General features: G+C 35.5%; 1 protein-coding gene across 4 annotated transcripts in view; it reads right to left on the bottom strand.

The window, feature by feature from the left end:
- Positions 1 to 6,566: 6,566 nt before the first annotated feature.
- The window catches only part of TDRD3 (tudor domain containing 3), a 93,938-nt gene continuing 76,778 nt past the window's right edge, over positions 6,567 to 23,726 (bottom strand). For all 4 annotated transcript variants that reach the window (XM_058825174.1, XM_058825177.1, XM_058825175.1 and 1 more), the window contains exons 13-14: positions 10,172 to 10,308; positions 6,567 to 6,828 (exon numbers count right to left, since the gene is read on the bottom strand). In XM_058825174.1, coding sequence (XP_058681157.1) covers positions 10,189 to 10,308 — 120 coding nt within the window. In that variant the 3' untranslated portion in view covers positions 6,567 to 6,828; positions 10,172 to 10,188. The remainder of the gene's footprint in view (positions 6,829 to 10,171; positions 10,309 to 23,726) is intronic.

The following is a 23,726-nucleotide window of genomic DNA, read 5'->3' as shown; positions in this document are numbered from 1 at the left end:
CAAAAGAATAAGTTAATCAATGTCCATAAAAAAACTTAACAAAGACCTCATATGAAAAGGACTCAGGAGAGTGCTATTTGCTATGCCGAAAATATATCTGGATAAAAGTCTACATCCTATGTGATCAAAGTGAAAATTGCCTTAAAAATACGATATTAAAATGCTAAGTAGCAGTGATAAGCAGTCTTTGATGAAAGGATCTGAGACAAAAGTACATAGCAGTATTACTCCTGCCCAGTACACCCCAAAGTAGAATATTTTCCTGTGAAGCAGTAGATGGTTTTTTCACAAAAAAAAAAACAACATACAAAATCTAAACCAAGTATCATTGGTATTCTGTACTAGATTAGGCTAAAGTTGTAGGTATGTTGTAGGTTATGTTACTTAGGGAAAAGTAAAAAAAAAATGCAGTGGTTAACAGTTTACAGAGTGCAGATCAGAAATGGCCCAAATGAACATTGTGGCCCAAACACTTCAGACACACATCCTCTGGAGAGATACATGGACTCCATGGGAACTTGTTGCCTAAACAGACCATAATTGCACATAACAAAGAAACAGAGTGACTCATCATTCAATAATGTTTTGTCCACTGCAGGTGGTAGAAAAATTACGGGAGGAGACGTCAAGGCTTTGGTCAGACAAGTACATAAATTCAGTTACAGATTGGCTGGCCTTCAGCATAAGACCCACACTTAGTCCAAAAGAGACTACATGGGCTGCCCTTACTAAAAGAGTGGTCTCCAGTTGTATCAAGGGAACAATAATATAAAGCTACTGCTATCTCTTACCACCAATATAAAGAGAAAATAAATAATCTTGTGGCTGACTGGTTTTATTGGGCTACTAGAAAGCGACAACATCTCGCCAGCATGTCAGGCAAACATGGTTCTTTCTATAAATACTGTACATTCTGCCCATTAGTATCTGCATTTCAAGATGCTAAGTACTTTTCAGCCCATGGCAAACTCTATTTGGAAAAAATTGTTACCATATCATCATTAAAAGTTATTTTTCCACCTGCCTTGTCCTTGTTCCAGTGTGCACAACTGCACTTTGCAACACATTAATGATGCATTAATGATACAACATTCACTTTTTACAGCTATTTAACCACAGTGTCACAGCTTCTTTCACATCTTCCAGGGTACAGCTTCTCACATTAAGTTTGGAGGAACTCACATACCAACATCAGTATCTTAACTTGTCTATCAATATTCATCTGATACTCCCAAATATTGTCTGGCTTTTTGTAAAGTGCTGTGAGAAAGCTAAAGTGCCAGAGCCAGAGGCAATGAAAACCAGGTTCCTCACAGGATACAGAGACTGAAATACAGGAATAAATTGTTTTCAAATACAATTATTCTATATAGGAATTGGTCTTCATTATCTTGGAAAAAATTGTCCAATTCCACATACAGAGAGCATAAAGGTTCTTGGCTGATATGAATGGCAAGTTTTCAAATTTCACAACTCTCACAATTTTCTGGTTTTTTCTAAAGATGTAATAGGCATCAGCTTCTTGTTTTAAACTCAGTCCATTTCAGTGACTTATGTACAGCTGTAAGAATTTATTTTCTTTTTGAAAATGAGAGATCAAAGTTAACGCAACTAAGCAAAATGGAGCAGCATAACTGAATTCTATTGTCGTTTCTGCAGCTGGAGTACATGGAAACTGAGATCCTACTTGTGATGAAAGTCAATACAGCATGTCACATCTTTGCCATGTACAAAGTTAATTCAAGTTCTGCTAAAAATTTTAATGCAATAAATTGAAATAAAAAACACACTTAGTACCTGGCCATCAAGAGTATCTATTATTGGGAGCATTTGATCATAACACTGATACGACAAGAGCAGTGAAATGTCAGAGTAGATGACCTGTCTTATCCCATGAATTATGCTGGGCTAAAATATTTTTTAGTTAGCAGACTGAGGGAAAAAAAAAATTAAAATATCAATTTTGAAGAAAGCTATTTTGCATTCAAATAGTACACAGAACATGGGCTTTGCATATGCTATTCTAGTCCCCCAGTGAATAAAACCCCACGGTTTCCTTCATGGCCTATCGAAATGATAAGCATTCCTTCTTTATTCTGCTTTTCACTTTTATCATTATTGTAAACAAGTTCCTTTGCGAAATAGCTACAGGAAAATATTCAGCACAAATACAGTTAGATTGAGACCTAAATCTGTGCAGTCAATTTAGATTATAGCTGTTTTAGCAGAGGCACAGCCATTCATCAAATGACTAACAAAATATGCCTGGGATTATTTTGACTATAAAACAAATATAAAATATTATTTATTTTCTTTAACCTTTGCAGTTTAGAAACACATGGTATACATGCAAAGCATTCAAGATCCCATGACAAACTGAACAGTCTGAAAATTACATTAATATCTTCTGCACGAAACTTACCTATGAATTCATTTTATGATAGAAATAGTCAAGTTGCATGAAAAATTGCAAGGCAATATGAAATGACTATAAACATTTTCCATAGAAGCAATTGCCATTTTTTTTTACACAATCTACAGTTCTCTGTTGGTCTTATACACCTAATCATTTTCCTCCCCATTCCTGTTTACTCAAATACATGTAAGATTTTTTTTTTCAATATATACTAGATTTTAGTTTCACTCATAACATCATAATTTCCAGGACATAATTTTGCCCATCAACAGCCCATGTGCTTGCATGGAAACTGACTTTTTATGGCCTCTCAGTCTTCTGGGAAAATTAAGTATTGATATAATTTCTATTCCTTTACATTATTTTGAATCATTCTCAGAACAAAATTGCAATTTAAAGCCAGAACAGGCCAACATAAAGCAAATGATATGAAGTAAATACTGAAAATAAGAGTAATTATGAGTCTTTACCACTCTTTTTAAGGATAGCACCACAAAGTTTTTAATGTGCATACAATGCAGTGAGAAGGTCAGTGCCTACAAGTTTGGAGTACCTTCCGTGGTTTAGCTGCTGTCCTACAATAAGAGGCAAAAAACCCAAGAGAATACACCAATAGTTTTACAGCAAGCAGAAAGCTAAACTGAACTTAATTGTGCAATTGGTCATTCATTATTCAGGCTTACACTACTTTCAAGAAAGTTACAGCATTTTACTAGAGTTGGATCAAGCCATGTGATGAAAAGACAGCTGAAATAGAATTGTTCTTCAATAATGTATCTATAGAGAATTACTGCAAATGATACATTCCTGTGTCTGCATAAAAGCACTCAATATTTTTCTCTACAGGAAAATAGAGAAAAATATCCAGTTTCAACCATAATGCTCGTTCCAACCATAATGCTAAAAAGGGACTGTACACCCCACACTACCAGATTATTTCAGCTACCAACATTCATTAGCTACTTTGGCTGTTTGGGAGCTCTTTCTTTCAAATATCCCTCAGATTTACTTCAAGCTAAATCTTCATGTATCTAATGCCAAGTACATGTTATACATAAGATTTGTCTTTCCTGTGATATCAACATTTTGCATCCCAATGAAAATATATTATGTTGTTAATACTGCTTTGGAAAGCCATATTCCCAACAAGTTTCATCTGCATAAGGCTCAAGCCAAGAGATTCCACAGAGAAAATTCCAGTAGTGTTTCTTGGGAAAGAGACCTTGACAAGCAATCCTCAAAATGCTTTGCAGAGTTGCTGCCAAAGACTTAAAAAGAAAATACCTGCTAGTGACAAAAAGCTATATTAAAATATACATGTGAGTATCTATCAGAAGATGTTAGACCAAGGAAGAATTTTAAATGCAAACATGAAAATTTCAATCAGATTTTAATACAAAATTCTGAAAACCTGTAAGATAAAACCACATCATTTCCACTTTTTGTTTCAAAATTATTTTATCTCTCAATAATATAAAGGAGAAAAAAAATCCTAGCCAATGATAGTATTACCAACTTGGCATATAAGTTTTAGAATAATTTAAACAAGAAATTCTGATTTTTTTTCATTCAGTAAAGATGTTATACACAAATCCAAGGCAAGAAAAACACCTCATTTGCATTGCACTCCTAATTTCAACACAGAAATTCTCAAAAGCCCTATCTATAATCCTAGCAAAGCAAAGCCATGAACCAGGGACCTACTGGTTCACAGGTCAAGAAGCACAGGTTGGCTCATGTCCACCTTGCAAAGGGCAAACTTCCTCTGTGGCAGGTTTGTCTTAGCAACAGCTAGCCAAGAACACTCCAATACAGAGCCACAAATCAAGCTAGTAAATAAATAGTGTGCATCACCAGGATCTAGTGCCCCTTATCACCTTTCTCCCTTTAACCACACAAATGTGGCCACATCAAGTTCAGGAGCTTGCTTTTGCTGTTGCTTTTGATGAACTGGAAGTTAACTTTTACATCAGTTTTGAAGACCTATCTAGATACAGTAATTTCTTCTGAACACAAAACTAAATAAATTAATGTTGTTCTTGTGCATGCAAACTTTACTACAGTATGACTGGCAAATTACTGTATTTTTGGCTTTGTTGGACTATGCAAATGGAGAATATAATTTATATACCTACCTAGTTTATTGGCATGTTGTTTCCAGATACAGAAATCAATAAGCATGAATATATGAATTCTTGCTTTTCAAAACAGGTTGATGCAATAACTTTTTAACTATTCAAACAACAGTTCTTCAGATCCTGAAAGGCAGAACTTTCAGCATATATTATTTCAATTGAAGCCAAAGCAGAAAGTAATCATACGAAGACTACATGACTTTTCAAAGAAGACTCTGGAGCTGTTTGCTTACTCTGCCTTTCTAGATACGCAGCCCCCTTAAAAAGACCAGGAAATAGTCTTTAATGTTTCACTAAGAAAAACAACATTCTCAAGGATATTTCATTTGCCTACAGCTGCACATACATGTCATAATCTCAGAATGCCACAGCCACTAGAGAGGAATGCTGCTTTGTATTTGTAGAGTCTTAAAATTTCATAAATAGGCATTATTTTTTAAAGTTCACTAAATCAGACTGTAATTTTCTTTATTTTATGATTTAGTTCACAGCAAGAATGAAAGCCCAAAAGAACATAAAAGTTATTTTAATTTCAGAAGTTGCTTTGGTACACTGACTGTAGGGCTTGTTTAATGCACATCCTCCTTGCAAAGAAAAGTCAAAACTGCTTTTTAAAACAATGCTATGGCTGCATTTCTTAATGAAGCTGAATAGCTGCTGTCAGTGGTCTTAGCAATAATTCTGGAAGTAAAGTATTCAACATGCAATGTATTAGATCTACAGTTTATTTATTGCTGGTACAATTTAGCAGAACTGACCAGGATGTTTCATACTATTTGTAAAGTGGTTTCTAATGGAAATCTAACAAACTTCATAAAACTTGTTGTGCATTAGTTGATAGTGAGGAACTTTAACACTGTACAGCTCATGTTTAAAACTTCCAAAAGTCTTTAGAATTATTAGTAAGGTTCATCATAATTATGAAGAAGCTGCTTAGGATCCATTAAGACAGCAAAACATTTGGTTGCTCACTATTCTGCAAAAATGTATGTGATTGGTAAGATTTGATTGCATCCAGACAATAATCCACATTCTGTACTGCAGATACATTCAATTACATCCTCAATATAAAACTTCTTATCATCCAAATAAACAAGGTTCTATTCAAACAGTTTTGTATGAGCACTTAGAGAGAAATACAGCAGAATTAGCTGTACAATTTATACCATCAATACATCTCTCAGGTATAATTCTATCTCTACAAAACTACCTCAAAACACATGTGCTATTTCAGTCTTAAATGATCAGCATAAAGCTTAGAAGGGATTTCCAGGTTACCTAGATTTTGAGTGCTTCTCAGCCAAAGAAATAGTGAAATTTCAACTATTTGTCATAATCACATAAGGTTCAAAGATACAGCTTAGAATAAAAAGTAGTTTGACATAGGATTCTTTCAAACATCAATGACAACTGAAAAAATTCTAGTAATATGACGCAATGAAGCATAGTTTCAAATTACAAGAAAGTACCTACTATCCAACAGCTCGCATGTGTGCATTTATACACATATTTATGCTTAAAATACCAATGTGCAGTATTTTTTGTTTAAATTACTTTTCTGTACCTTTTAGAAATGTTCCTATTTCTTTAATATAAATATTCCTATAAAGAACATATTTACCTCAAATTACTTAGAAAATTACTATTGAAACTGATTCTTTTCTTTCTTTCTCCTGTTTGACCCTCTGGTCACAGATCATGAAAAACACAATAAGCAAATCTATAATTTGTCTTTCAGCAACTTTGGAAAATAAACAAAACAAAACATAGTCAAAAGCCTGTTCAGAATTTTACTGTACAATTAGCTGAATTTTTTTAACATGTTTCACTAATACTAACCAAAAATCTAAATGAAATGCCCAACCCTGTCAGCTTTTGAGAAAATATGCTTTAATTTTACTTTACTAGAAGCAATATTAGAAGTAAAATCAGTTAAAAATTAAGAAAAAATCATGATACATTATTATGTTAACTAACAATGGAGGCTCAGTAAAAAGAATACAAGGCAAAGAATAGAATAGTGCACTGTGATTTTATTGATGGTAGCAATGACAATTTGCCTCTTTCATATGTAAAAAGTATTCAGCTTCATTTAACTAAGAACTTTAAAAAAGTCTTTTGTGGTGTCAGGTCCAAATTCCTTTTGCTCACATGAGCGTTCTTTGTTCCATCCCGCTGCTTGGAAAACCCCAAAATTTCTTCTAGAAGAAGTGTTCAGCAAGTTGGGAGCTGCCAGTGAATTTCCCCCGACTCCAAGAAGGTTTCTAAATGAAAAAACTAAAATACAACAGGTAAGGACAAAAAGTATTGGCACTCAAGAAACCATAAGCACCCCCCATCCCTGGGATCTGCAACATAGGCTTCACTGTCACTTCATTTTCTTCCTCCAAAAGAGTTAATATCTGCTTTTCAGTACTTACAGAGACACAATTCTTTAAAAGAATAAATCAGAAGGCTGCACTTCAATGCAATAAATATGATCGGTCCAATACAAAGAACACTTTCTGGTTTAGACCTCTCTCTCACAAAACCACAATTTCTCAATTGTTAAGGATTTCAATACAGATTTTATAGCAAAGGTGGCAAGGTGTTGATTAGTTCTGTCATGAATTGAAGAAAGATCTAAAAAGCATATAAGGACCAAGCACTTACAGATACACACTCATAGGTTCTTTCAATCTCCTCCAAAAGTTCTGGCCCTTCAAAACACTCTACATTCTACTTAGAAAGTGTAACCTCAGGATGTATTTTTATTATTGTTAGATTCTAATTCTTGTATTGTGCCTCTCTAGGAGGAGTATCTTATTTTACAGACCTGTTAAACCTAGTATTTGATTCATACCCACATAAAATTCCCCCTGACTGACTTAAAATGCTGACTTAGTGTTCTCCACCTCACACTGCTGGATATTAATAAATGATAATGTTTATGTCAACTGCAACCCCAGTGAGGTACTGACTATCCCATACTTCTACTTTATCTATCTGTCTTCATAAAAATCATTAGGTCAAGACTTCCTGCAAATCTGCAGTGTTCATCCTTCTCCATCTTTTTTAGAAGTCCCCTTTTAAAAACTGAAATACTGCAATAAGATCCCTTTAGGCTCTTCCCCAGACTGAACAGCTGCATTGATCCAAATTCCACTTTTAAAAAACAACTCAGAATTTTAAAATCTTGAACCTTCTTCCACTTAAGACCTCTTGAAGTACAGATAAAGATTTTGAACTGATTATTTGGTAATAGCTATTCCAGGTGTGCATGCCCAAATGCAATACCTGAATGAGTGTCCTGAACACTAATCCAGGAAACAGTACAGCCTCATTTCTGCATTGCTGCACCACTGCAGTTGACACAAGTGATATAAGATTATATAGCTAGATCTAAAAGGCTTTGGGTTGGAATTGACACTCTGACTGTATGGACCTCATGCTTCATCTTTGATACATCCCTAGCATACCCAATACAAATATAGCCAGCAAACTCCAGTTTTAGTATTGCTTAAGTTGCCTTTGAGAAAAAGATACCTTGGAATTTTAAATGTTACAAACTACAACATTAAAATTCTATGGAATTTACCAATTTATAATATAAAATAAGAATCATCAATGGTTTTCCATCTCTTTAGGAAAAAGACATTAAGTTACTTAACACAATAGAGAGATACTGCCTTTAAGTAAGTAAAGGTGTCACTAACAAAAGATCTGTTGAAGAGGTAAAGCATCCTGCAGTGGAAGGTTGTGGTAAAATTATGCCTCACTGGATCCTGCAAAACTTCCCCAATAAATTCTGTTTTCATTTAACAGGTTATTAAAAACTTGAAATAAGAACCCTATGCCATGCTCTTAAAAGATCTAAGAAATGTAAATGAGGCAGAATCCATATAGAAAGAGACATTTAATATTCCGGAACTTTTACATGTCAAGACATTAAAGCTACATTGTCGTACAAGTCCAGGTAAACTGAAAACAATTTAGAAAAGGACTGGGTTTGATTTTCTGCCTCCATTTAAAACTAGTGAAGAATTGATTACACCAACCACTTATTTTTGGGAAAGCCCAAGGAAAAGGAAAAGCTGTGAAGACTTATCTTCTGTGCCAGGTAAGTTTTGATATCAGATCTGCTGTCTATTTAAAGCAGGACCCCATTATAATCTTTAAAATAAAGTATAGAAACACCTGTAAGGAAAAATCATCTGTGCCTTAGAGAGGTTGTTCCTTATCCACCAACAAGTAACTTGTTCTTGAGATAAAGGCATTACTGCCACTCTTCCTGGTGCCTCATAGCTGACCAAAGCTAAGTAGAGTTTTCCAGATTTATACTGTAAAATTAGAGAAATACCAAAAATATTACCTAAGAAAAAAAAAATTCCCTGGCTTTGACTGCTGTGTACACTTCACATCTCTCATTCAATTGATCACCCTGACACTGCTCAGGGCCAGCTGTGCTGTTTAAAACTCTGCTCAGTGCATATTCCAGAATAATTTGTGCATGAACTGTCTCAGGACATGTTTACTAATAGTGATTGATACAGGCACTTAAAAAAGAAATTCAAGTTATACTAGCAAAAATATAACAATTATCACCTCTCTTACATTGCCAGTACTGCCATAAATGAAAAATACATTTTAACATATACTCTAAAAAGTAGAATCATATGTTGCATGTCAGAAATATCAAAAGGTACTAAGATCAGCTGCATGTGTTAAGCCAACAAAATGTGGAAGATTAGAGTAATGAAAAGAACAAAAAAGAGATTGGCAAAAACAAACTGGCTAGTAAAAAGAAAAATCAGATTCAAGATAAAGACATACTATGGGTGCACATCAAATATTAGTGACTTATCAAAGCTTTCTTTAGTCAGGATAGACTTTAGACCATCTTTTGTGTATTAAGGATTTAGAATATCAATCAGTGAAATGAAAGCAGCACAGTTTATGAGATTTGTTCAGTGAAATTACTGCAACTGTTTAATCTGGCTGACATTTTAAAATGTATTTATGTATGTAGCAGGTATCTTTTCTAAGGAAGATATATAATCCCTTAATTTCTGGTAATTAATAAAGTATAGGTACAAGTCTATCCCCAAGATTCAGAGTATCATAAATATTCATTGTCTGTTCACCTCCCTATTTAATGGTGAACTCACAGATTTTATATTTCTCCTTCTCATGCAAGCACAATGGCAGAAAGGATATTTATTCACATAAATGGCTAATAAAAATTAGAATATGGGACCTTGGACAGAGCTAGACAGTCCTGAGCTCAGCAGGGACTGCAGCCACTTCCTTCAAATAAGCTTGCTTCAAATGTATGTGAGTCAGAGAATCTTGCTGCTGCTGCTGCTGCTCTCAGGTGAAAAAGCATCAGGAAAAAACTTTCTGAGATTATATGAGTCTTGACATAAAGCAAAAGCCAAAAGCTATTTGTTGAAGTGTTTTTATTGCTTTCCCTCTTCCCACAGATATATTAAGTCCTCCTAAGACACAAAATTCAGAGAAACAGAGATATCCAACTTCTATCATAAATATACCAATATCCCTAAGAAAAATATAGAGCAATCCAGATTCGTTTATCTTGAAATCTAAACCAATACATAAAACACTGGTACCTTATATTTACCTTTCTTTTCTTATTAATCAGTTTCTAGCTCGAGGGGGTTGATAAAATTGTTGAGTGGGTCGTGTGGACCGCCGTGGCTGACCATCACCTCCTCTGCGGAATTCTAGAGTTTGCTCATACGTCTCTTCCTCCTCCTCCTGTGGGTAAACAGCATTGTTTTAAACGAAAGAGGTGGGAAATGCATGATGCATGAGTTGGTATTAGCACACATACAAACACACACCACATACAGACATATACATGGAGGGGTGAATCCATGCACACATAGCAACTGCTGCTTCTGTGCCCATGACCACTTACTAAAATAAGTGAAGGATGGAAGTGGGCTTCTCAAACCTAGGAAAGCTAACAACATCAAGCAGACAAATCTCAAAACTCAATCCCCAGGGCAACAGAAGTGATTAAATATTTGCAGGGAAGAAAAAATCATATTTATTAAATAAAAATTATTTTCCAAGAGTCATACAGGCAACAAACTCAAGAAGCAAAATAACCTCAATAACCTGCCAGATCAAGAGAAATATCAACTTTCAGGAGTTCACAAATGTGTGTGGAATGAAATAAAATAATTAGGAAATACAATTACAAGGAACGGCATCTGGAAATATGCATGCTTAATAAACACATCTGAAATACTAGACAAAAATCTATGATGCAGTAATAATGAAAAAAGCCTACAAGTAGAGTGAACAATTTAGAGATGTATTTTCTATGTGCAGCAATAATAAATATATGCTCTGAATAATGAGAGGGGAAGTAAATGTCTGCAATATTCAGTTACTCTTAGGCATCTTCAAACCAGAAAGATATTCACAAAGTATTCAGAGGTGAAAAAATAATAAATTTTAAAATAATCAAAATACTGGACAATTACTTACAAAGGTTAAAATAACTACATATTTATTTTGGTAAAGAAATATCGAATGGGAAAACATTCATCTAGTGGAATATTTCAATGTGGTACACATTGAAGAGAGAGAAAAAATTTAAGAGTGTAAGAGTTTATATTAAAGAAAAAATTATAGCCTGAAAAAAATAAAAAAGCTCCCAAGAATGAGTATGATTGTCAAATACTGTCTCAGAAAAACAGGTTTGATTTTATTTCTTTAATATCTTTATACTGTAGCAGACACCAGGTCTAGTGGGAACTTGCTGGAAGAAATTAGCTTTTGGGAAAAAGTACTGGATATGTAACTCTCAATCCCTTTTATTCACAACATAGTAACATAAAGCAACACAAAGCAAGAGCATTGAATGGTTCATTAGAAGTTTATCAACAATTCCAACACCCAGGAACTGCCAGAGTGCAGCATGCACATAACAGATTAAGCAAGTCAAAGCAGTAAAATATTTCACTTTAAGCAACAGAAAGGAAAACCTACAGCTTAAGTTTCTTTCTGTTGTGAAAAGTGAGATCTTACTCAAGAAACTTCTCTTTCTGAATTAGCATGAATATGAATAAACATGCATTTTTAAAGTAACAGTTACAAACAACCACATTCCTCTTGGTAAGGTCTCCTATTTAGAGGGCACATCTGTGGTCACAGCTATATTTCCAGATAAAGCATTACTACAGAGAGCCTGAAACAACTGTGGAAGAAAGCAGATTTTCAGCACTAAATACAGCATAACTGATTTATATCTCTTAGTTTCACTGTAGCTGAAGGCCAAGAAACAGAGTTCTGCCATAAAACCTCTCTCAGTGTACTTCTTTTACCACCTGTAGTACTATAAATTCCCTCATATAAAGAGGTTCAGAGACACTGATTATCAAAAAAAAAAAAAAAACAATCAATAGAGCATTAGATGTCTAACACAAAAGTCCCCACACTCTGCAATATTGCTAGCCCGAGTTAAAACACTTAACTTAGTATATGAGATCATCTCCCATCACTGACAATGCAAGCTGCACTAGCAGCAAATGTTAAAAAGTAAGCTAAATGCCTGAAGTGGTCTAAATAACTTTCAGTACACCCTTTCAGAGTATACCTTTCAGTGTACCCTGAGAAACATGAATAGCTGAAAATAGCACAGAATTTAAATAGTTCAGTGTATACCATCTCAACTGTAACAACCAACCTCTTTCGGAGGGTAAGCACATCAGAGCAAATTTCTAGAGCAGCAAATCTTCATCAAATCTCAAAGTTAATGTTGTTGATCCTTTGAACTCAGTAAAGCCAAATTAAAACCAGTATCTGTATTATACACTTCTATTTTGGTGTAATTGTCTTTACACAGTGAATGAAAAGCTTCACTGTGTAAAGACATTTACACAGTGCATTACAAATTAAGAAATTTTACTGCAACAGTCAAGAGTGAAATGTGAAATCACATTCACTTTCTTGAGGATCTAAAAAATGTGGATGCGAGCAATGCAGCAAATTGTAATAAAAAACCAAGTTACAGAACACCTTTCAAATGTTCCCTGATTCCTTTCTATGCACAGTGGCTTCACACAATTACTGACTGTCCTGTTGAATTCTGCCATCGTCTCGTCAGATGACACACTGTCATTTCTTGGATCTTACCTATTCACATTTGATCCTAAATGGATCTAATGTTCTCTGAATTAACTATTTGCCAAGTCATCTTTATTAAAAATTTCTTACTTTAGAAGTAACTGAATTGCTTTTCTGTCATCATTTCTTAATCATTGACCCTCAATTCACTACAGCTGATCTTTCACCATTTATTGCCATTTTATTTCCACAGAATTACAGAACAGATAAAGGTTGGAAGGGACCCACTGGGGGTCATCTGGTCCAGCCTCCTGCTCAGGCAGGGTCATCCCAGAGCACACTGCACAGGATTGTGTCCAGACAGTTCTTGAATTTCTCCAGTGAGGGAGAGTCCACAACCACTCTGGACGATCTGTTCCTGTGTGCAGTCACTTGCACAATAATGAAGTTCTTTCTCATATTCAGGTGGAACTTCCTGTGCTTCAGTTTCTGCCCACTGACTCTTGTTCTATTGGCTGGACCACCGAGAAGAGCCTGGCTCCCTCCTCTGGACACCCTGCCTACATTGGGAAGATTTTACTCTCAGTCTTGTTCAAGCAAAGCAGGCACAGCCTATTTATCCTTTTTTCTATTTTAAAGAAATTTCTTACTACCTTAAAGAAACAACTAATACCATTTTATGGACTTTTATCTCATTTTATTTTAAAATTTCTCCACACTACTAAAAACTGCCATTTTCTGGAACAGCATGCATTCTTTGTAGGCAAAACTTTGTGTATCTTATGTTCACTTCCTTGTTTTTCTGTTCTTCAACCAAAAATTTTAAATGTCTATACTTCCTCCATTGTAACTGCAGTTAGGTCGCTCATCTCGCTATTAACTCTACTTTTCCAGTCTTTCTCACTGCTTGCTTTCAATTTATCAGTTGCTTGTGACTCATTCTAAATTATTCTTATCCATATAAGATCTAGACTACATTTTATAAAGCAAAGGTGACCACAAATCTCTCTTAGAGCATCTTTATTCTCCTTCTATTTCAGTAGATGCTTTATATTAGTATGCTGGTCTAAAAATTTATGTATTTTATTATCTCCATACTTCAGCTTATTTTCCATTATTTATCTAAAATTCCAGCATCAAGGACTCTGTTAGTACTTACACAATGCCTACCTCAGACTATGAACACAGATTAAATGATAGCACTAAGCACAACTGCTAAAGACAGGAGAAACTGGCAGACCCATAGGAAAAAGCAAGGAAAGGTTCACAATGCAAACAATGAAAAGCACAAAGAATTATTTCTGCACTAACAGATTAGAATGAAGAGAGAGAGGATGGAACATGCCAGCATTCTTTAGGTATTTAAAAAAAGAGGAAAAACAGGGAAGAATAAGTAATTTGAAAATTCATCTTCCATTCAAAGTTTTGCTGTAAAAACCTGCTGTTACTTTTGATGTTTTCTTTCTACCTCATAAGAAAAGCGAGAACTTTTGATGGCTTCTTTCCATCTCATAAAAACAGTGACAACTAAAGAAGGGTAAAATGGGAACATATGCACAGCCAGTGCTTATATTTTGGACCCATATACTCTGAAGAGCTTGTACCACCACCACATTCGACCAGCTGAGCTTAGTGAAAGAGGAAGTAACTTCCATCCAGACGAGTGACTACCAGCCTGCTTTTATATAAAAAGTCAATGGATTTCGTAGCTGCAGAATACAGTTATAAATCCAGCATTTAACATACTTCACCAACCAATTTATTCTTCAAATGAACAATATTAGAGTAAATTTATATTTCATTAAAAGCTTTCTCTCTGAATTTCAACGGCAAACTTCTTTCATTGCATTCAAATGAACTGTTTAGAGACTTATGTTTAAAACACAGTCATGTGAAGTAAATATTTCATACATAAAAAACTTCTGAGAATGAATAGAAGGATTACAGTAAAGAACCAGACAGAACTTAAGCATTGACACAAAAGCTGTGCTGAATGCTGTGCTCACACATATTTCGGAAGCAGTAGCAAGTCACAGCTGATCAGCTCCTGCACTTCTGCCACTTACAAAGTAGTTACCTCTGTCTATTACTGCTTACAGATAGAAAATTCTGCTCCATTCACTGGGGCCTTCTGCTGAAGCTTTTCAATTATAGCTCTCTGTGGGCTATTAAGGGATGAACACCCAAGCCTGTGCAGGGAGGCATGAAGAAGCAGCATGTAGAAGCAGTGTGGGGCCAGGGACTGTGGGACAAAGAGGAGACAGAAGGCAAAGAAAGAAAGCAGAAGATATTTTCCATTTAGGTAGTGTAAAGCCTCTGTTTCAGTTAAGCTGTAGTTTTAACTTCACCCACACACTGAACGCATGGGGAACTTGCTGGTTCAGTACAAAGAGAGTGTTGGCTTCCTTGTAAAATGACTTTTTCTTTCATGTCCATTTCAAATTCCATTTCCTGATCCAGATTTAATGCCTCTTTGCACTGCCCACTCTTCAGGCAACAGCTGTCTCCTGCTGTTAAAACACCAAGTGATCTCTTTTTTCTCGGTTAAATTCCTTTCTCAGATTTTGCTTCTTTTGCCTAATCATCCAGCGTTGAGCTCCTTGAATACTTGTTTTAGTTTTTGCATTTTCTACTTACCAGCGTTTGGATCAATCAAAAACAGACTGCAAGATTATCCAGATGAATTAAAAAAAAAAAGCAGAGAACACTCATGCTATGGCCACATTGAAAAATTCACAAGTACTCTAGAAATAGCTAAATGTCGTTAATTTTTAATTATTTTATATGCAATATATTAACCCATATTTGCAAGGAAAAAAATTAATTTGCTGAAGTGTTTACAGTATTCTCTGGAACTTCTACTTTATTAGAATACTTAAATAGATTCTTTGAATTCCGTAATAACTAGGAGTAAAGCAGGATTTTGTGGGGGGGAAAAAGGGTTTGTTATACAACTTTATAGCGGCTTTAGGCAGTAATTTCAGAAATTACTATCAAATGATGTGTAAAAATTTTAAGTAAAAGAGGAAGTATGACTAATGTAGATTTTTCAAGGGTCTCAATCAAGTACTGACTTTTTTTTGAAGTGTCCATTACAGAATAATTCAACATATTTGTTCTTCATCAATTTTCTTCACAAGACAGGCTTCTTACCCAAAATATCCATTCCTTTCACAGAGTAATCTTCTCCCAGAGTAACCTTTGTAAGTCTGCAGATGCTCACTTTTTTCCCCCCAGCATACAACACATCTATATTAGACTGGGCCTATGGGCATTCTCATTCCTGAAGAACTTGAATGAGAAGAGCAAGTGGGGTTCGAGATCTGCATACAGCCGACCCCTCACTGACATCAGATCGTAATATAAACTCTTAGCCCTATTACTGCCTTATCTTCTGTCTGTAAAGAACATGCAGGATGAACAACTGTAAAGGATCTAAAGGGTACACAAGTGAACCTCATGACCCAATAAGCACCTCACTGCATATAGGACTTTGCAAGCCTTAGGTAATTAGTATAGATATGTGAGTATAAAACCATTTTTGCTGCATGTACAGTCCTCCATAGGTTACTCTGGTTTGACATTTGTGTCTCAGCCATCAATAGCTTTGTTGAAGTTTTTAGCCCTAGCTTCACTCCAGTAAAATTATGTATTAGGTAAAACAGTAGTGGCAGAAATGGAAATGTTAAATGTATCATGGCAACAATTAAGGAAATTAAATTGTCCACAGATGCATAAAATTGAGTTTCTGTGTGGTACTGTATCATGTACTAAAAACACCCTGTGATTTTGAACTGCAACTACAAAATTATTTTTTGTTGCCATTCTATATGCAGCCAGAATAATCCCTACCCCTTCACAAAATGTTTTAATCTACTGTACTAGTGATGTCTTTCTCCTTCACTGCTTCGCAAATTCTATGAGATTTTGATGTACTACACAAATAAGCTCTGTACAAAGCCTTTTATCCAAGAGAGAAAACCAGTAAATATTTCCCTAATGAAAGAGCAGTCAATTTCAACAGCTACTGACCTTACAACAAACTTGCTGTAATGGCATTTAAAAAATAAATAGAAAACCAGTAAAACACATACCCATTGTTACCCTTATTTACACTTAGAAAAAGGAAATTATCCTTATGAGGATATGTCTTTTTCTCCACTGAACACAGATGGGCCACAAGCAAATATGCTCCTAACTACGTATGTCAAACTAAGTGGCGTGGAACTATCCCATAATAACTGTTGTTTTCCCATGTTCCAAATAATAATTTCAAGATGACCCTTCTCTGAGTAGTCTTCTCTTTAGCATCTGAAATAAATTAATGATAATAAATATTTTCTGTTGACTTTCATTAACCAAAGGTTAACCAAATGTTAACCAAATGTTTCATTAATCAAATATAACCAAAGTTTTGTATTTTCTTGGCCAGTTTTTGTAAAATTCTAGAAATACTATAAATACTATAAATTTGATAAATAATATAATATGTATTCTATATATTCTATAAGTACTGTCAGGGCCAGTAATTTTTCAACTAATGCCTTATTGCACATCAATTAAAGGTACTAGATTTATAATAAAATTATTTGGTAATCCTGAAAAATTTAATATACACTATTAATTTTAATTAGAATTATCTCATTTTCCTCTGTAGAAAATATAAAGAACCTGAGCTTCAAAACCAGCTAATTTTTAAATTATTCTGCTAAAACAATACACATCTTGAGTTTTGAGTGAAACAATAAACATTAGAAAGAAAGCAGTAGAAAATTAGTAATTTTTCAGAAAAAAAATCAAGAAATGCAAAATAAATGGATGAGCAAGGAAAATAATTACATACTTAATCTGAAACAACTAAAAGCAACAATAACTTAAATAATTAACTTGGAATCAGACATTTCTTTGTACTTCATTGTTTCAGCTGCGGAAACAAAACACTTAATCGTTTTCTACATAAACAATTTTTTGAATACATTTCCATAAAACTACAATAACGTAAGCCTGGGGCATGATTTTCCCACAGGTATATTGCTGGCTTATTGGTTCCCCTTAAGGGTATTGCACAGTTTATTCATACTTGCAGTCATTCCCTCTGGCACACATGGAAATAAACATGCAACTCTTACTGTGCAGTTTGTGTGGAAATGGACACACTTTCCTGTAAATTTGTCACTGTGTTCTCAATACAGGAAAAGCCATGGATGTTAAGAATTCCTTACAAGTACATATTTAAGCCATTCAGACCATATCCCTTTCACCAGTGAAAAGCTTCTTCACTGAGCAATATCAATATCAAATGATAAATATTTAAAGGTTTACTTTCAATTTCTAAAAGAAAAGTTGATACACTAAAGTAAGACATTCTATATAAATTCACACAGAACCAACAGGCACATCAGGTTTTCTCCATTCATCCAGAAAAAAAACACAAACTGGAAGTGTTTTTGCCAGGCTGATAATAAAGACAGTCCTAAACTATACCAAAAAAGAATACTGCATAGACTGGGGGGAAAAAATCAACACTCAATTTCACTTGTGAGAAAAACCTTCTATGAGCCCATAGAAGAGTGGAAGTAGGGGGAATTATTTGCTGTATTGCTGAACCTGTTTTAGCATGTAAACAGAAAGCCCTGCCAACATAAATTTGAGAAAGCAAGCACTCAGTGATGTCATGAGAAATTATCAAATGCTTTCCTGTTAGGAAAACTCACTATCAAAAATCTTAACAGCAAATAAGAGAGCTTTGGTGACACTTTATGTGAAAAAGAAGGCCATGTGCACAACCTCAGCCATGACAGAATTTGACATACAAATCCCAAAGGCCACACAGAGACAGAGGCGTATATTTAGTAAACAAACACCTATGTGAATTGATTGTGAATGACTGACCGCACACAAACTAAATTAGAAAGTTAAACATGGCAAAATTTATTTCCATAAATATACAGAAAAGTTCAAAAGAAATATATGTAAACAGCACCCAATTAAAAACTGAAACAAAACTGCATTAGGTAGTGCAGGGACGCAGCAATTTACGAAACTTGAAACAGAATCTGCCTATGAGACAACACAGAACAGACCCATAAAAAAGACAGTATCTTCACTTGAAAGTCAGGACCTCTATATTTCTTGTATTTTGTATGCTTTATATTTTAAAATAAAATTTGCCAAATTGTGTCGGGGTCACCTATATTTTAGCTAATAATCATGACTTTAAAAAAATACACCACATCATTCTGCAAGTTCTACAGTAGGTTCAAAAGATGATGATGGGCAAAATATGCTTATAAACACTAGGAACTTTTTATACTGCTACAGGACAGAACAGTTGGTGGCTGGTCACAAACAGTGCTCCCCGGGGTCAGTACTGGGAGCAGTTCTGCTTTATATACTTATCAGTGATCTGGACAAGGGGATCAAGTGCACTCTCAGCTGGGTGGGAGTGTTGATCTGCTGGAGGGTAGAAGGACTCTACAAAGGATCTGGATGGGCTGGATCAATGGGCTGAGGCAGATTTTAAGAGGTTCAACAAGGCCAAGGGCCAGGTCCTGCACTTGGGTCACAACAGCTGCAGGCAGCTCCACAGGCTGGAGGCAGAGTGGCTGGAAAGCTGCTCAGTGGAAAAGGCACCCCAGGGTGTGCTGGCTAGAGACAGTGGCTGAACATGATCCAGATGTGCCCAGGTGGACAAGAGGGCCAATAGTGCGGCCAGCAGGGCCACAGCAGTGACTGTCCCCCTGTACTGGGCACTGGTCAGGCCACACCTTGAGTGCTTTGTCCAGTCTGGGCTCTGCATTCCAAAAAAGACATTGAGGTGCTGGAGCATGGGCACAGAAGGGCAACAGGGCTGGTGAAAGGTCTGGAGCGCAAGTCCTATGAGAAGCATCCTAAGAAGCTGGGGTTGTATTTAGCCTGGAAAAAATGAGGCTGAGGGGAAACCTTATCACTCTCCACAGTTACTTTGAAGGAGGTTGTAGCAAGGTGGGGGTCAGGCTACTCTCCCAAGTGACGAGTAACAAGAGGAGATCACCTCAAGTTGTGCTAAGGGAGGCTTAGATGGGATATAAGGAAAAGTATCTTCACAAAAGCCTTTGTCAGGCCTTGGAGCAGTCTGTCTAGGGAAGTGGCTGAGCCACCATCTCTAGAAGTATTTAGAAGACCTGCAGATGTGGAACTTTGGGATATGGTTTAGTGGTGGGCTTGACAGTGCCAGAATAATGATTTTACTTGATGATCTTCAAGACCTTTTCTAACCTAAGCAATTCTATTATCCTAAAACTGTAATGTCCAGTCTTCAGGAATTTTTACATCTACACAATAAGTTAGGAACAAAGTAAAAAAAAACTAAAAAAACTTTCCAGGTGTGAAAATAAAACTACTACATATTAACCCCATAGCACCAATTTACTCACATTCACAAGTATTTCCCTTCCCACTTTGATATGGAAGGAAGTCCATTTCCAGGCTGAGTGATGAACTTTTATTGAGCAACTCTCTCCTTCAACTGGCCTGAACTTGTGGAAGATTCAGCTCTCTCAGTGGGGACTCAGCTTCACTCCTCTCCCTAGACACTGATGAAACTCTGTGATTTATGATGTGATTTCCATCACATGAGCCTCAAAATGCCCAGCTGTGAGGACTGCTATGTAACCTAACATGTGTCTGACATCATCAAAAAGAGGCTGATTATCTGTACAGGGAAAAGAAGTGAGACTGGAATAGGTCAGGAAGGAACGCAAGCAAGAAGAGAAACCCCACAAGCCTGCATCCAATTGTAAAATTGTGCCTGGCTTAGTGTAATACAGCATCCAATATCTTGTAAAATTTTACTGTCAGTTGTAGAACATTCAAGAACATTCTTCAGCAGTGTCCTACATTGAAACAGGACACTGGGGGAGCTCTGTCAAGAAAGGAACGAAGAGTATGGCAATAACTAAACACCACTGCTTTCATTTGCTCCTGTATGCCTTGTGACCCACAGTGGATGTCCTATATGAGAACATATAGTCTAGAGAAGAACAAAAATAAACACATCAGAAAAGAGATGAAGGAATAAATTCAAATAGGAAACCATTACATAACTATGCAAACTTTTTCTGCAAAAGATTTTATCAACTTGAGCCTGCATGAAATAAGCTCTCAAGATTTTCACTAAGAAGTCAGAAGCAACAGTTCCAATTAGGTATCAAAGGAAGAAAAAACAAAACAAAACACCAAAACCAAAAAAGCCCTACAAAAAGAAAAGACCAATTATAAATAGGCTTCATAAGCATAGGAGAATCTGAACTGAGCACTGAGATAGTCTCTAATATCTGCCTGCATAATCACATGTTCCAAGTTGGAAAGTTAGTTATCAAACACCTACCATGTTTGATGTTCAATATGTGTGACATACTCATTAAATACAAAAAACATGGATAAAAAGTCCCTCTGTATAGCCATCATATATTTATTCCTTTTTTATTAACCAACTCACTCTCATTAGAGAAACATGTGTTCCCTTTTGGCAAAGATATCTTCAACACCAAAAAATAGAACTCACAAAAAACATACAACAACTGAACTCCCCCAACCTCCCTCCTTCTCCCCTTATCCCCCCAAAAAACAGCCTAAAAGAGTAATTTTCTATGTTCTACCATTTATGAAGAAAAACAGATCACCTTGCTGAAAAAAACCTACTTTCACAGTTTAAAAAAATTCTTTTTTTAGTTCTTATATTATAAAACACTTATTTTTCTAGATATTATTACTGACAACACCTGCAGGTCATCAAACAAGGACGAAAAATGCTCAAGCATTGCAGATATTAACCATTCTTGTATAAGGAATCTTCAGTACATTAAGTAACATATCTATTGAACATGTGCTGTATACACACCCATGAGTAAGATCTGGAATGTTACTCGTATGTATATATATGTAATCTTACACACACATACCCCACATACTCCACAGATTATATTCATCATCACTTCTATTCTGCAATACCAAACAAACAGTATCATGTCCCCCTTCCTTACAAAGCAGCTGGTCAGGAATACTACACCAATTCCACTCATTTCCTCTTTAATTAAAATCCTTTTAATTAATATATGAAATGTGGACAAACTCAGAACATGGGAAAGTGAAGAAGACAGGGAAATCAGGAGAGAAACAGTGATGCCAAGAACAGCCCAGATATTTTTACACAACTAACTTCTTTTACTCAACATATTCAATCTCAACACAGGCAATATAGAGAAATCCAAGCAAAGAATCTTTCAGAATTCTCAAAATGAGATTTTGAAGAACTTAAATCACACTAGAGCAGGATCAAAAACTATCTCAAAACAAAATTGCAACTCAGGTTAAAGGAAGATATTTAGTGAGAAACAGTCACAAAATAACCCAAGGAAGGAGCCCATATGCAGTCTCCAAATAATAACCTGTCATTATATGCAATTACAATTAATAACAAGAGGAGAAGGAGAAGAATAGTGTAATGTTCCAAGAGTCCAGCTTTAACTGCCACAACTATTTTCAACAATTGTAAAACCAAAGAATATGTCCTTAATCTGAATTGCAGAGCTGGTAATAATTAGTAGCAATATTTCCTAGTCTGATGAATATGAAATGCTCAAGGTGAAGACTCAAATATATTTTACAATGCCTAATCATACAACCATAAAATTGAAAGCCCCTGGTTTATGCCCACTTAGTAGAAATTACCTCCTCAATTGAAATTTGCCTACTTTTAGTTTATTAAAAAGTAAAATGCTGTTCTTTAACCACCTTTCAATGTCAGTTACCATGTTTCAGCTAAGGGCTAGTAACTTTCAGAGGAATAGCTAAATTGTGAACGTCTATCTCTATTCCAACATGCATACAACAAGCTGAAGTCTGAAAAACTATGCAGCTTCTCAGAGGATAAGGTGCTAAAGAAAACCATTTACTAGCAGTTGATCAGGGTAAGTGGTTTTCAAAAAGTTCATCTCAAAATAATTCCCCTTAAAAGAAGGCTGGGGAAATAAATAATTACATAAAGAATTATCCTGAGAGAACCTGAAGGTTAAACTATGTGTAGGGCATGTATGATGGTGTACTGTAAAAGATGCAATGGAATTTAAGACAATATTTCCAGTGAGTACAAAAAGTCTCAGGTAAGAAATAAAAGTTTGAGTATGAAAAGCAATTTTTCAGTCTAGGAGGACAGAGAAATCACCAACTTGACAAGATAGAAAGTAAGGCACATCCCAACAAAACTACTGCCTACAGCTCAAGTGCTTTCTTAAAGCCAAAAAATAGCCTTTTCTGGAAACTAAAGTCACACTAGTAATGTTTTAGATTAATTTCAACAAATGTCCACCATCACTCAGGAAGATGAGTAGTCCAAAACACTCATCCTTCATTTAATGGATTGAGTCATTGAATTATTTTGAACTGTAAAATTATTCTAGAGATTTTCCTAACAGTACAGAAGCCAAAGAATGAAAGACATCAAGGTCTTCTCTGATGCAATACTCAGGGACATTTTTTCTACAGGAATCTTAGAACCAATTAAGTAGACTGTACCACTGTCTTTTATCAGCCTTGGGTTTTGTGTAGTCAATGAGGACAGAAGGTATATAAGAGATCCAACCAGCACACATTTATCTACTGCACCTACTTAACTATTCAGTGGGAAAGATTTCCTGCTTTACACACAACACAAAAAGACCACAGTGTGATGCCAAGGGCATCCAGGCCTAAGAGCCATGAAGAAACAGCACCCAATCTTTCAAGTAGTTATTAGCCTGTCATAAAGACATTTGAATGGGTTTAACACCTCCATAAAACAGGAAGGCAAAAGCCTTCTCCAGCTTAAAGAAGCAGCTGTAAACCTTTACCATTTAGTGGTTTTCAGCACTGCTCTTTACACTGCTGAGGGAGGTATAAACACCTTCAGAAAACTAAGAGGAGTTTACCTCTTCACTTACCTGAAATGGAAAGCTATGATCAAGCCCTGAATTACAGTTTAAGGTAATTCAACAGACACAAAAGCTCTCAAAGCTCTGTGACAAGATACAATGTTATCGAACTTGAACTCTGAACTGTCTGCCAGCAAGAATTAACTG

The sequence above is a fragment of the Ammospiza caudacuta genome, chromosome 2 (genome assembly GCF_027887145.1).
Source record: "Ammospiza caudacuta isolate bAmmCau1 chromosome 2, bAmmCau1.pri, whole genome shotgun sequence".
NCBI classification, from domain to species: Eukaryota; Metazoa; Chordata; class Aves; order Passeriformes; family Passerellidae; genus Ammospiza; species Ammospiza caudacuta.
Note: the sequence above shows the minus strand (reverse complement) of the source record. Positions and strands in the feature narration are given on the sequence as shown.